Source organism: Crocuta crocuta, unplaced genomic scaffold (assembly GCF_008692635.1).
Source record: "Crocuta crocuta isolate KB4526 unplaced genomic scaffold, BGI_CrCroc_1.0 scaffold126, whole genome shotgun sequence".
Classification (NCBI taxonomy): Eukaryota; Metazoa; Chordata; class Mammalia; order Carnivora; family Hyaenidae; genus Crocuta; species Crocuta crocuta.
The window spans coordinates 6,778,244-6,791,793 of NW_027531000.1; the positions used below are offsets into that span (position 1 = coordinate 6,778,244).

Sequence of the window (13,550 nt, forward strand, 5' to 3'; positions counted from 1 at the left end):
TCCATTTCAGAATGGTTATTGATCACATGCCAAAGAGCCGTCATGAGTCCACTGCATGTTCTACTGATCTCCATAGGTGTTCCCTCTTCAGTCCGCCCTGGGATTCTAAGTTTGACCCCTCTCCTCCTGCCCTCTGCCTTAAAAAATGGAGATTGCAAAGTGTAATGCATGCAAAATTTACCTGTGAATGGAGACACATCTGTTAACTTTGAACTGCCCACTCTTGATTTCCCTTTCTTTTTCCCTCTCTCCCTCCCCCCCCCATCTTTTCTTCACCGTCTCTCCCTCTGTCCCCACTTGCTCTTGCATGCAGACTTAGAGCCTAGTCTGCTGCTGATTCCCCCGTACCCAGTCAGACCAGGTCCTCCCAACCCCGAGTGGGATCTAGGAGTAGAAAGTAGCCACAGTTGTGGTGCTGAAAAGTTGAACTGAATTAGTGCCCACCTCTCAGAGCCCAGGAGCTGTCCCACTTCCTGACCCACTTCAGCTTTACCTCTGATTTTATGAGCTACCTTCTCTTTGCAAAGGAAACATTTCTTCTTTTCTTTTCTTCAAGCTAGAATCGAAGTTACTTACTTGCAATCCAACATAGATTGATAATTCTTTTTTTTTTTTTTACAAATAGTTTATTGTCAAATTAGTTTCCACATAACACTCAGTGCTCATCCCCACAAGTGTCCTCCTCCATGCCCATCCCTCCTCCCCCCCACATCCATCAGTCCTCAGTTTTTGTCAGCATTCAAGAGTCTCTCATGGTTTGCCTCTCTCCCTTTCCCCCACCATTTCCACCCTTCTTCTCCCCCTTGTTCCTCAGTTAAGTTCCTCCTAATCCTCCTATACGTGCAAACATATGGTATCTGTCCTTCTCTGCCTGACTTATTTCGCTCAGCATAACACCCTCAAGGTCCATCCATGTTGCTACACATGGCCAGATTTCATTGTTTCTCATTGCCATGTAGTATTCCATGGTATAGATAAACCACATCTTCTTGATCCATTCATCTGTTGATGGACACTTAGGCTCTTTCCATGTTTTAGCTATTGTGGAGAGTGCTGCTATGAACATTGGTAATTCTTGAATATTTCAGGTCAAAGCATCCTATTTGTATGACAAGTCTCCTACCGCTATCTTCTCCTTTGAAGAGATTGAATTTATCCCAGCGAAATTAAATGGCTTATCTTTTGTAAAGCATACTCTGATTTCCAAACTCTTCACCATGATCGGGCCATTTTCTTCTCAAATGCTCTTCCAGGCCTCCATTCTGACTGTCAAAATCCTAGTTTTAGTCTGTAAGCCTGAGTTTAAATGAAACTTTACATAATGTCCTCCTTTCTGTGAAACCTGATAAAAACTTGTTTATTTTACTATACTATATACTGTCTCCCTTACAAGAGTATAAATTCTCCGAGGGCAGGAGCAGCACCTTATCATCCAGCAACAACCATGCCTTGCAGTGTGTGAAAAAATGTTTGCTTCAGTGTATATGCTCTGTGTGTTTTGCGTTTCTTCCTCTGCAGATTTCTGAAGGGGATTGTAAAAGATGTGAATTGAATTCTGTCTAGAATCCAGTTTCATATTCAAGGTTCAACAGCTGGGTTCTTAGCTGGTCTCTGGGAGATCAATAAACCCCTAAACTTATGAGCCAGTGTTCTTAGATATATCCAGTTGTACTTTTCCACTGATGGGCTCTAAAGCTTTTGTTAGATTCTTTTTTTATGTAAATTTTTGTAAGTTTATTTATTTTGAGAGAGACTGCGCAAGTGGAGGAGGGGCAGAGAGAGAGAGAGACAGAGAATCCCAAGCGGGGTCCGCACTGTCAGCTTGGAGCCCGATGTGGGGCTCAAACTCACAAAACCACGAGATCATGACCTGAGCCGATACCAAGAGTCAGACACTTAATGGACTGAGCCACCCATGTGCCCCACACTTTCATTAGATTCTGAGAAAGATGTGTGATGCATCAAAGTTAAGAATGACTGGCCACCTGCATATCTAGAAACAATTGGAGTAAAACATTTATTACCAATGTACTATGTGTTGGGAACTATGTATGCTAGGCTCATTCTCTTGATTTTGCTTCATCCTACCGGTGACCTCAAGCAATAGTTCATATAACAATAACAGTGGTGATAGTAATTATTACAGCTTACAGTCATCATATGCTTTCTAATGTGTTAGGTACTGTTCTAAACACTTACAAGCTCAGTTAGGACTCCCCAGAATCCTTCTGGACAAGTGATATTTACAGCCCTCCTCCATTTACAGATGACGAAACTCATGCCCACAAAAATTATGTAACTTGCCTGAATACATACAAGTGGTGCCAATCCCGTATTCAAACCCAGTGGGTTGACTCCATAGCTTGCTTCCTTAGCCATTACACTGTACGGTCACAGCTGACACATGATAAAGCTGGAATTCAGCCCCCAGATAATTTTGCTTCCTTTTATTGCTCTAAATTGAGGTCCATATAACTTACCAAAGTTATAGAGCCAGGAGGTAATAGAAGCCAACATTGAACATAGCATTTGTTTGATTCCAAAGCCTTTCTATTCATCCTCTGCCTTAGAGTGCCCTCACTGGGCTAGGTCGTCTAAGGAGACTGCAAAGAGAGGGAAGGTTCCCTTTGCAATGGGTCCCTCATTACCTGGGAGGAGGCAAAACCCTCCCATTACCCATCTCAGACAACACATTGGCAGGAACCAGCCTTTCCTTTGGCCACTGAATACATAGCAGGCACTCAATAAATATTTGTTGATGAAATCAGCATATTTACAAAAAACAGAGATGGCTTCTAGGGCGATTCACTCAGCAGGGAACATTAGCAGCTACTTAAGCAGATACGCATGCAGGTGTCAGAAAGAGAGCCTAAGTGTCTATCAATGGACGAATGGATCAAAAAGATGTGGTTTATCTATACAATGGAATATTACATGCAATGAGAAAGAATGGAATCTGGCCATGTGTAGCAACATGGATGGACCTTGAGGGTGTTATGCTGAGCCAAATAAGTCAGGCAGAGAAGGACAGATACCATATGTTTGCACGTATAGGGGGATTAGGAGGAACTTAACGGAGGATTGTTGGGGAGAAGAAGGGGGGAAACGGGGGAAGAGGGAGGGAGGCAAACCATGAGAGACTCTTGAATGCTGAGAACAAACTGAGGACTGGTGGGTATGGGGGGGAGGGGAAGGGAGGTGATGGGCATGGAGGAGGGCACTTGTGGGGATGAGCACTGGGTGTTATATGGAAACCAACTTGACAATAAACTATTAAAAAGTAAATAAATAAACATAAAAAAAAAAAAAGAAATGAGTGTTGGGATTCACGGGGTTACAAAAGGCCACAATTGGGCTGAGGTCAGACACGGTTTAAAGCCACACAAGCAGGGCACCTGGGTGGCTCAGTTGGTTAAGTGCCGGCCCTTAGTTTCAGTGCAAGTTGTGGTCTCACGGTTCATGAATTCGAGCCCCATGTCCGGCTCTGTGCTGACACCTCAGAGTCCACTTGGGATCCTCTCTCTCTGCTCCTCTCCTGCTTGCTCGTGCTCTCTCTCTCTCTCTCTCTCTTTCAAAAATAAATAAACTTTTAAAATAATTAAAAAATAAAAGCACACAAGCATTTTTAGATACTTTCCCTCATGGAATCCTTACGTCCCCCCCTCTGCCCTGTAGTGCAGAAAAGTCACACAGCTAAAAGAGGAGTTTGAATCTAGATCTTGTGACTTCAGGATGAGCACTACTCTCTCCCGGCTATGGATTGTAAGCGTGGAAGTGCATGCAAGTAAGAGCAACATCTTGGTGGAGAGGGGTTCTTTCAAGAAAAGGAAGGGCTCACAGGGTGTTGGGAACGCTTAGGAATTGGAGTGTGGCTGGTTGTCAGCATGGCCTGTAAAAACTGAACGGTAGAATTATCGTACACAGTCCGCTGGAGAGGATATGTGCTTTCCATCTTGAAGCTCTCTGTAGGCAGTCTCTAAGCTGTGGTCCTTTACACAAGCACGGGAGAGCTCTCAGCCCAGCAAGGCTTTGTGCTGCTCCTCTGACAATGGTAACTGATTTGCTCTAATGCTTCCGTGTCCTCCCAGGGGGCCTTTCTCATGAGCAGTGACAAATGTCCGCAGAGAGCTTTGATCCATACTTCTCTAGCCCCACCCCTGAAAGGCCTCACACTGTGGAGCCAGGAAGCTCAGCGGTCATGACTTTATTGCTAATTTTATAATCCTAGCTCCCAAGAGGAAATTTCCTGAGTGCAACAGGATTAGAGCCGAGTTTCTCCACCGTGGCACAGTTCCTTTTACGGGGGCTGTTCGTTGTGGAATGTTTCAGTATCGGTGGCTTCTACCTGCTAGATGCCAGCAGTGGCCACTGCCATGTATGACAACCAATACCTCCCTCCGGACATGGCCCAATGGCCCCAGGCGAGCCCTGCCAAAGAACCACCAGATTAGAGACGCCCCTGCAAATGCACAAGTGTGCACACGATCGCTCGCAGTGTATATAGTCACCTTGACCCAAGGGCATTTTTTGTTTTGCTTTGCTCTTTGGGGAGGATTTCCCCTCTTTAGTCTTGTAGTGTTTTTGGTTTTTCCTTCATTTTTGTTTTGTTGGTTGGTTGGTTGGTTTTTAATCCAAAGAGGAATCTTTGCTTGGATCTTGATTCCCATTCTTCAAGTCTTGTCTGTTTCATAAAACCTTTCCAAAGAGTGCATTGTCCGTACTAACACTGCTGGCCACCACTGTGTGCTTGGCGTTCTGCTGAGTGTTTTTTAAATGTAATCCTCACAGTAAGAGGGTGGTCCTGTTGTGCCCATGTTACAGATGAGGAGAGTGAAGCACAGAGAGGTTGAATCACCAGGTCTAGGTTGCACTGTTTTTGAGTGAGGCGGTTGGGATTAGGACCCAGGCCACCTGCCGACCTTGTCTGCCTCCTGGTCCGTGATGTATTGCCCTCCTTTTTTGGGTGAGACCTACAGCATCACTAGCATGTGCCCCTTCAATTCCCTACCTCAAAATAAGGACGAAGTGTGGTGACATCAGGGCTGTGGGTCACAGTCATGCTCACGTGCACTGAAATTGCGTGGGGCACGCCGATTCTGGAAACACTGGCTTCAGCGCCAGCCATGCAGGGGAGAGCCGGCACTGACTGTGGACCCGTCTCTCTCTTGTCGCCGCCAGAGTGTCTCTACGTGTTCCCTTGCCAGTGGAACTACCGCCCCGATCACTGCATGTACGGCAGCAACTGCAAAGGAGCTGAGCGGGAAGGCGTGTCTGTTCTGCACGGGAACCGAGGCGTCTACCACGATGAAAAGCAGCCAACGTTCAAAGCCCTCTATGAAGCGATACGGGATGTAAGTGTGTTCTTGCCGCTGTTCAGCAAACACGCGCTTATTCGGCACGGGACGGGCCATTCGGTCACTGGTACCTTGGAAGGCAAAGAATCCCCTGCAAGCACTGGGCTATATCCCTTTCCCCAATCTCCGTCTCTATTTCACTATATCCACTTGCCCCCTCGCATTGCATCCACTCAATATTTACAAGTAAGTCACTCCTTTTTTTCTTTTTCTTTTTTTTTTGTCCTTACATCAGTTCACTTAAGGAGGAAATTAGCTATCAGGAGGAAACCCGGTGCCATTTGCCATAATAGAGGGGAATGTGTTAGGGTAACGATGACGTTATAAGAACAAAATGAAAACGACGCAGCTCAGGCTTCGCGTGCTGCCTGGTTGCCAGCGTCCTGTTGAATGTGTGGGCGTGGAGGTGGTCGATTAGGGCAAGGGGTCCAACAGAAAGTAAAACCCAAGTCTTTAGTTACATATTGCCGTCAAGAGGCAAAAAGAGGCATTAGCCCTCATGTTGCGTTTTTACCCCGCAAAGGGTACTGATCAGGAGAGGGCTGCCCAGAGGCAAAAGTCCTCTCCAAGCCCCTGCATCCTTATGGACCCTTACTTTAGACCAGAGGAGGAGGAAGCAGAAGGGAAAGAGGGAGAAGTGGAAAGAGAACACCCTCCCAACCCCCCTCCTGTGTCCATCCTGCCCATCCTTTGTCCCTTTCTCCCCCCACCCCCAGACATCAAAACAGAGGTGCCTGGGATGGGAATGCACATATGCATTGGAGAATGGCTGGCCCAGGGCAGGGGCCCGAGTTCTTGACTACACTTCCTTCAGGTAAACTGTAGGGTGTTGCCTGCGCACCAAGTCTGGTGTTCAAAGGGCAGCTCGCGGCCCCACCAGAGCCAGCCAGAGGCCTTGTAGTTGAGTCTGAAAGATCACACAGAGAATTTTGGCCTGGAGCTGGACCTGTCACCCCTGAGGTCCCCTCTTACAACCTTGAAGGGATTGATTAGCAAGGGTGGGGAAATTAAAGACCCCCGGGAACTATTTTCTTGCAGTAAACGGGAAAGTTGGAAAAAATCTCACTTTGGGGTTCACTACCTAAAATGTCAAATCCTGCCTGCTTCTGCCTTGCGTCCCACACTGTGGGAAACGCTGCGTTCCACGTTGCTTTGGAGATTGCTACGAGAAAACCAGCAGCAGAGATTCAGAGATGCCCCTTTTGAAAGGGTAATTCCAAGACATGGAATAGGGGTCAGCAAGCTGGGACCAGATCTGCCTCGCTGCCTCTGTTTGTAAGACATGTGGGCTCTGAACGGGCTTGTAAGTCATTGGGGAAAAAGGAAAAGACTATTTCATAACGTGAGACAATGATATGAAATTCCAGTTTCGGCAGTCATCAATACAGCATTATGGGGACCCAGTGACACCCATTCATTTATGTGTTTATCTGTGGCTCGTTTCAAGCCACGGTGGCAGAGATGAGTATTTGTAACAACATGTGTGGCCCCCAAAGCCTAAAATATTTAGTATCTGGTCCTTTATAGGAAACGTTTGCTGGCCCCCAACATAAAGTATGTAGATTTTGAGGATTTTTTTCTTAAGAATTTAGAAACCCTCACAGTTTCACGAGTGGGCTTTGGTGGGAGTGAATCCCGAGATACGGCAATACATTTTTGTGTGTGTGAGTAATATGCCTCTTGCTAAGGAGGGTCTCTGGAATTCCCAGAATTTTCTCCGCAGGGAATGAGGTTAGCCTGCATGTAAGGGAACACCGCTTTCTTCTGCATTTCCTGCTGGTGGTTTTCAAAGACCAGGTGACTTAATTACACAGAAAATTTGTTCTGTATTTAGTGATATCGCCACTTTAGGTATTCAAACACTGGCGTCAGGGGCAAAGCCACTGAGAAGTACCAATAGAGGTTCAGTGAGTATGCAGCAAGTATGTGGACCTCAGAGCTGTTCTTGGGTTTCTTTTGTGATCTGTCAGCTCGAGTCTGGAATTGAGCAACTGTGATTCTTAAGTTACACTGCATCTTGTTTCCTTTCTGGTGGAGAAGGAAGAAAACCAATAACTGTGTCATAAATGATCCTGCCAGATACACTCAGTGATGATCCTCCCCCGGGCCTAAAGGGACCATTTTCACCGAAGCATTTCAGTCAGGAATATCACTAACCCCATTCTGAAACCTGAACAGAAATAGACTCTCTCTTGGAAGACATGTCTGCCTGCTTTCCCCGCCGGACTGGGCTCATGTGGTGGGGCCAGGGCTTGGGGTAGGGGTCAGCAGACCTCGATTCAGGGCCCAATTTTTGTCCCTTTCTGGTGTTTAGTCATTAACTCTTTGCTCTTACCTTCCTGGGCCTCAGTTTCCTCATCTGTGAATATAGGTGATAATGTATCTACCTCTTGTATGAATGTAACAAACTGATGGTTTTCACATTTGTAGTATGGCACGTGACATATGGTTGTAACAGTTTCACACTTACTTCCTTTTCTACCTTGTCCACGTTGCGTCACTTGCTCTCTCTCTTCCGAAGTGTTCTGTCTCTCTCACACTGTATTTCTTTCTCCCTTCATCCCTCTCTGAAAATATTCTTCCTGTCCCTCTCCCTTCCCCCTTTCCCTCTGTCCTTCTTCCCTGTTTCTTTTCCCTTCCATCTCACTGCCCCTCCCTTCCCTTCCCTTCCCTTCTCCTCTCTCTCTCTCTCACACATACCCTAAGCCTGTGTGTCTGTGTCTGGAGAAGGGGCCGTACAGTCTCCTCCCATCGTGACCCAAGGAATTGACCTATCAGGTAGACATTCTGTCATTTCTTCCAGTAATCATCTCTGAAGAGCCTCTTTTAGGCAGGAGCAATTCTAGGCTCTAGAAACTCAGAAGTTAACAAGACTGGCAAAGCCCGGTCCCCATGACGCATATATTGTGGTGGAGGAAGCCAGGCTGTACTCACGTAAATAAAGAAAGAAAGAAAACTTGAACCGTGCAGTGAAAGGCGTTAAAAGGGAACTGGAGCAGGGTGATGGGCTGAGAGTCACAGGTAGGGAGGAGGGCTGGTGAGCTGGGGTGCTCAGGGGGCCTCCGCAGCCTAATAAAGTGATCGGTGGAGGCGGCCCTGGGGTGCTCTAGGTGAGGCTCCAGCTAAGGAGGAGGAATAACCCAGGGAAAGCCCCTGAGGCAGGGGGGAGTTTGGTGAGCTCAAAGGACGGGGAAGAGCTCAGGGTGGCCAGGACAGACAATTCCAGGTCATATGGAGCCTAGAATGCAAGAGAGGAGTTGGAATCTTATTATTATTGCACTATGAAGCCCCTGCAGGAAAGTGAGATGGTCTGATTTATGCTTTAAAAATATCACCTTGGGAGGCATGAGTGAGAACGCGAGGGCTACCGATGAGAGTTACTGCGGCCATACTACGATGAGAGTTAGAGCCAGGAGGGCTGCCACGCACTTGCGTGGCCGCAGAAGGTGGGCAGTGGCAGCCACATGCTGGACTCGTTGTAAAGACGGATTTTACAGCATTTGCAGGTTGATGGGAAGAGAGATGTGGGGGAAAGAAAGAGTAGGATGACTTCGAGGTTTTGACCTATTTTCCTATCACGAGGGATGCCCTGGTGAAAAAGGAGTTGATCAATAGTCTAAACTGTGCTGTGAAAGAAAACAGCTGTCGCAAACAGGGTCCTTCTTACGTTGTTACATAATGCATAATCTCCTTCTGGGAAGAAATTCGTGTTTCTGATAAACACGCTTATGCAATATTTCTGATGAACTTTAAAGGGATTAAGACTTGTTCTAGGAAACCAGACACCCACCCCCTCGGCTGCCACGCAGGCGCTTACCGACCTTTTCACTCTCTTTTCTTCCTTTTTTTCCCCCTACTCTCTTTGTATAAAATTTCCTCGCCAACAAAGAATCCTTAACTTTATCTACTAGAGGCCTTTTCCATCTCAAGCAGATTGTAATAAAAATTTGACGCATGCTCATAACTAAGTCGTCTGGAAGATTTATTTTGGAAAATTTTGTTTATAGACACCTTTCATGGGAAAAGAAGAGAATTTTTTTTATTTTAATGGGACACCAGTGTGGCTCAGTCAGTTAAGCATCTGACTCTTGATCTCAGCTCAGGTCTTGATCCCCAGGGTCATGAGTTCAGGCCCTGCGGCGGTGGGCTCCACACCCCGCATGGAGCCTACTTTAAAAGAAAAAAAAATAGCACAATATTAAATGGGAAAAAACTCAACAAGCAGTATTTGGTACCTAACTTATAAAATGAATTTCATTGACGATAAATTTCACTAGTAGTTGCTAAACTGTGGAGTTCATGAGATCACTACAGACATACCCTAGAGTTTCTTCATTCAAGATAGAGACAAATACAAAGGCACCCGGGTGACTCAGTCAGTTCCTTGTTTGATTCTTGACTTCGACTCATATACTGATCTCATGGCTCATGGGATCGAGCCCCACATCAGGCTCTGCACTGGCAGTGCACGAACCTGCTTGGGATTCTTTCTCTGCCTCCCCCCACCCCAATAAATAAATAAATAAACAGGAAAAGAAAAGATGGCGACAAACACAAAATATATGAAGAATTCAGTGTTTTATTGCTGTAGATGTCACGTCTCTACTTGAGCTTTGCTTTTCCTCAGCGACAGCATATTATATAGAGAATATCCCGTCCTTGAAGATACATTTTCGTCTTAAATTTTAAGAGTTTTAAGGACCCAAATAAACCATCTATTTTTAAAATAGGGAAGAAACTGAGGATGTGGAGAAACAGGCACCTTCCTACACTGTTGGTGGGAATGTAAACGGGTGCAGCCCCTCTGGAAAACAGTGTGGAGGTTCCCCAAAAAATTAACAATAGATCTCCCCTAGGACCCAGCAATAGCACTACTAGGAATTTACCCAAGGGATACAGGAGTGCTGATGCACAGGGGCCCATGTACCCCAACGTTCATAGCAGCACTCTCAACAGTAGCCAAAACATGGAAAGAGCCCAAGTGTCCATCAACAGACGAATGGTTCAAGAAGATGTGGTTTATCTATACGATGGAATACTACATGGCAATGAGAAAATGAAATCTGGCCATGTGTAGCAACATGGATGAAACTGGAGGGTATTATGCTGAGCGAAATAAGTCAGGCAGAGAAGGACAGATACCATATGTTTGCCGTATAGGAGGATTAGGGTAAACTTAACAGAAGACCGTGGGGAAGAAGAAGGGGGGAAAATAGTTGGGGAGAGGGAGGGAGGCAGACCATGAGAGACTCTTGAATGCTGAGAACAAACTGATGGCTGATGGGGGTGGCGGAGAGGGGAAGAGGGGTGATGGGCATGGAGGAGGGTACTTGTGGGGATGAGCACTGGCTGTTATATGGAAACCAACTTGACAATAAACTATTAAAAAAATAAATAATAAAAACTGGAAAAAAATAAAAATAAAATAGGGAAGAAACTGAAGCCCAGAGAGGGTAAGCAATTGCCTTGGGTTGCACAGGATTGAATCAGGTTTTGAATCTCTATTCTCAGAATTCCTTTCCACTATGGCTAAGAACATCCAAACCGATGCTTGCATGCTTAATTGCCCTGCTTCATTTTTTAGTAAATGTTGTTTGCATTTCAGTAACTAAAATAAACATTTTCTCTCATTTTTTTTAAATCATTTTTCAGTTTCCCTTTCAAGACAATCTCTTTCAATCCATGTATTACCCTCTCCAGCTGAAGTTTTTGGAGACTGTGCACACTTTATGTGGACGAATCCCACAAGTGTTTTTGAAGCAAATCGAGAAAACAATGAAAAGGGCTTATGAGAAACACGTCATCATCCATGTGGGCCCCAACCAGATGCACTGAATAGTTTTCATATTGTCGCAAGCGGAGTGGACATCTCGAGAACAAGGACATGTCCATCTTTAAGCTGCCTGGATCTCTTTCGTGTGAATATTTAATGGTGCTCTGTGACAACTGAGTTTTAAAAGCTTCGTTAAATGTTGCTGAATTCGTTGCCCTTAAAAGGAAATGTGCTTTCATTTTTTCAAAAATGGTATTTATCTCTCTCTTTTTTTAAAAAAAAATATGATGACACACTTAGCATTGTTTAAGCAGGTTGAGCTAGCTGTGAAAAGGAACTTTTGTGAGCCTTCCAGTTCCTGTTCAGTGTCTGAGACAGTGTCGGAGGCATCTCGTATTGTATATTTATCTAGTATTCTTGAGACTCTTTCGATGTAAATGACCCCCCCAACCCTTCTTGTAAAAGTAAAACATGCTTGTTCTTAAGCAGAAAAATGTTCAAAAGTTGTACAGGGTAGGGGCCTCTGGGTAGCTCAATCAGTTAAGTGTGTGACTCTTGATCTTGGGTCAAGTCATGATCTCACATTTGGTGAGTTTAAGCCCTGCCTTGGGTTCTACGCTGACAGTACAGAGCCTGCTTGGGATTCTGTCTCCCTCTCTCTGTCTCTGCCCCTCCCCTGCTTGCTGTCTATCTCTCTCTCAAAATAAATAAAAATCAACCTTAAAAAAAAAAAAGATGTAGAGGATGTAGGCCAGTGGACCAAAATCAAGATTAGATTAGCCATAATCCTACCAACCAATTTTAATAGGTAGTTCCTTACAGCCTTCTTTTCCTACTTGTATGTTTATTTGTTGGCTGTCTTTTTCCATTGTAATATGTACCTGAAACAGGTAGTTTGAGTAAAAGCTGGCCCTATGCTGAGATTTTTATGTTGAGACAAAAATTTAGACAAAATGATTGTATTTACAGAGTTGGAAGAAGTATTCAGATTTCAAATAATTGGGCAGTGTTAAAAGATGAAGCCTATCTGGGGGTATTTTTTAAGAAAAATGTCTTAGATTAGTGGAAGAGTAAACCATAAGAAATATTTATGCAACCATACCTTCTGAAAGGAAGTTCAGTCATTGTGTTAAATGCAAGGGGTCAGTTTAACAGAGATGTGTTTTTGTGTTTACCTCCATACAAAAACATTTTATCTCTTACATTCATAGGTGTGACCTTCTCTCTTCTTTAAAGTCTTGGGCAACAGGTGGAAATTGAAGGCCAATTTCAAACTTACGTGTACAGAATAGATCGTTCAGTTGATTCCATTGGCAAGAAAATTCAGCGTCCTAACAGCCTGACAAAGGTCTCTTTAAAATTTTTTTTCTTCTCTAGAATGACCCAGCCGTTAGCCAAGGAACCAGGCAGGTGTTATCACCTAGCGACAGGAGAAGAAATTCTATATTCCCCAAAGGACTCTGACTTAATCCCTAGTTGCTCCTGTAGCTTGTAACAGGGTAAGAGCATTTTGCATAATGCTTTATTTATCTCAGAAAACTTGTGCCTAAATGATCTCGATGTTTGCAACAGCCTAATGAAGCTAGTAGGGGCCTATATCATCTCCGTTGGACAAACAAGGAAATCATAACCCAAAGAAACAACCATACCCGATATCATTGCTGTTCTGCGAGATACAAGTGTGGATAAGATGCATCCTATTTTACAGAGAAAGTTTTGGAAACAAAGATGTTACTTTTCATCATATATAGACTGTGATCTAAAGGTATAAAATGAAAAATAATATTTGTTAATGCAAATGTGGTATTCTGTATTTTGGAACCCAGTAGGATATCGTGGGTACTATAGCCACGGAAGTCTTAACTCTGAAAAAAATATATGAAAATCTCAGCACTACAAAGAAGTATATAGATGGCAATCACTATTGGCATACAGCACCATTATGGTGGTAACAAATTGTAAAATGTTAGAGAAGTAGCCCATTTCCTCCTCTTGATCAGTTGGATGGCATGTGATTTGTTATTTTTGTTAAAGAAATTACCATGAAGATGTGGAACTCTTCACTGTTATATTTTATGTTTCCTCATTTCAGCATTAAAGGTGATGTCATTCGTTAGTTTATACCTAAAGTCTGTGTAACAATTTTTGGATTGTCTTGTGGATGGAGGAAAAGTACCCTGCATACCCACAAATAGGGTTTTAGTGAAAGAGCCAGGATCTGAACATGATTGCCTGACCTCTGTTCCAGTTTTTCTACTTGTTCAGCATGGCCACCAAACCCTACAAATGTCATGCACATTTTTTGGTGGCTTATAGACCTAAAGAAGTTCTATTCCTCCTCAGGTGAGTCCCACCAAAAAATCTGCTATAAAGACTTTGAATACAGCAATGCCTTTTCTTTTATGGGAATCTTACCCACAACT

General features: G+C 44.3%; 1 protein-coding gene across 1 annotated transcript in view; it reads left to right on the forward strand.

The window, feature by feature from the left end:
- GXYLT2 (glucoside xylosyltransferase 2) overlaps positions 1 to 13,250 on the forward strand; it is a 103,816-nt gene extending 90,566 nt beyond the window's left edge. Inside the window, exons 9-10 of the mRNA XM_077770648.1 lie at positions 5,179 to 5,351; positions 11,007 to 13,250. Coding sequence (XP_077626774.1) covers positions 5,179 to 5,351; positions 11,007 to 11,189 — 356 coding nt within the window. The 3' untranslated portion in view covers positions 11,190 to 13,250. The remainder of the gene's footprint in view (positions 1 to 5,178; positions 5,352 to 11,006) is intronic.
- The last annotated feature ends 300 nt before the right edge of the window (positions 13,251 to 13,550 follow it).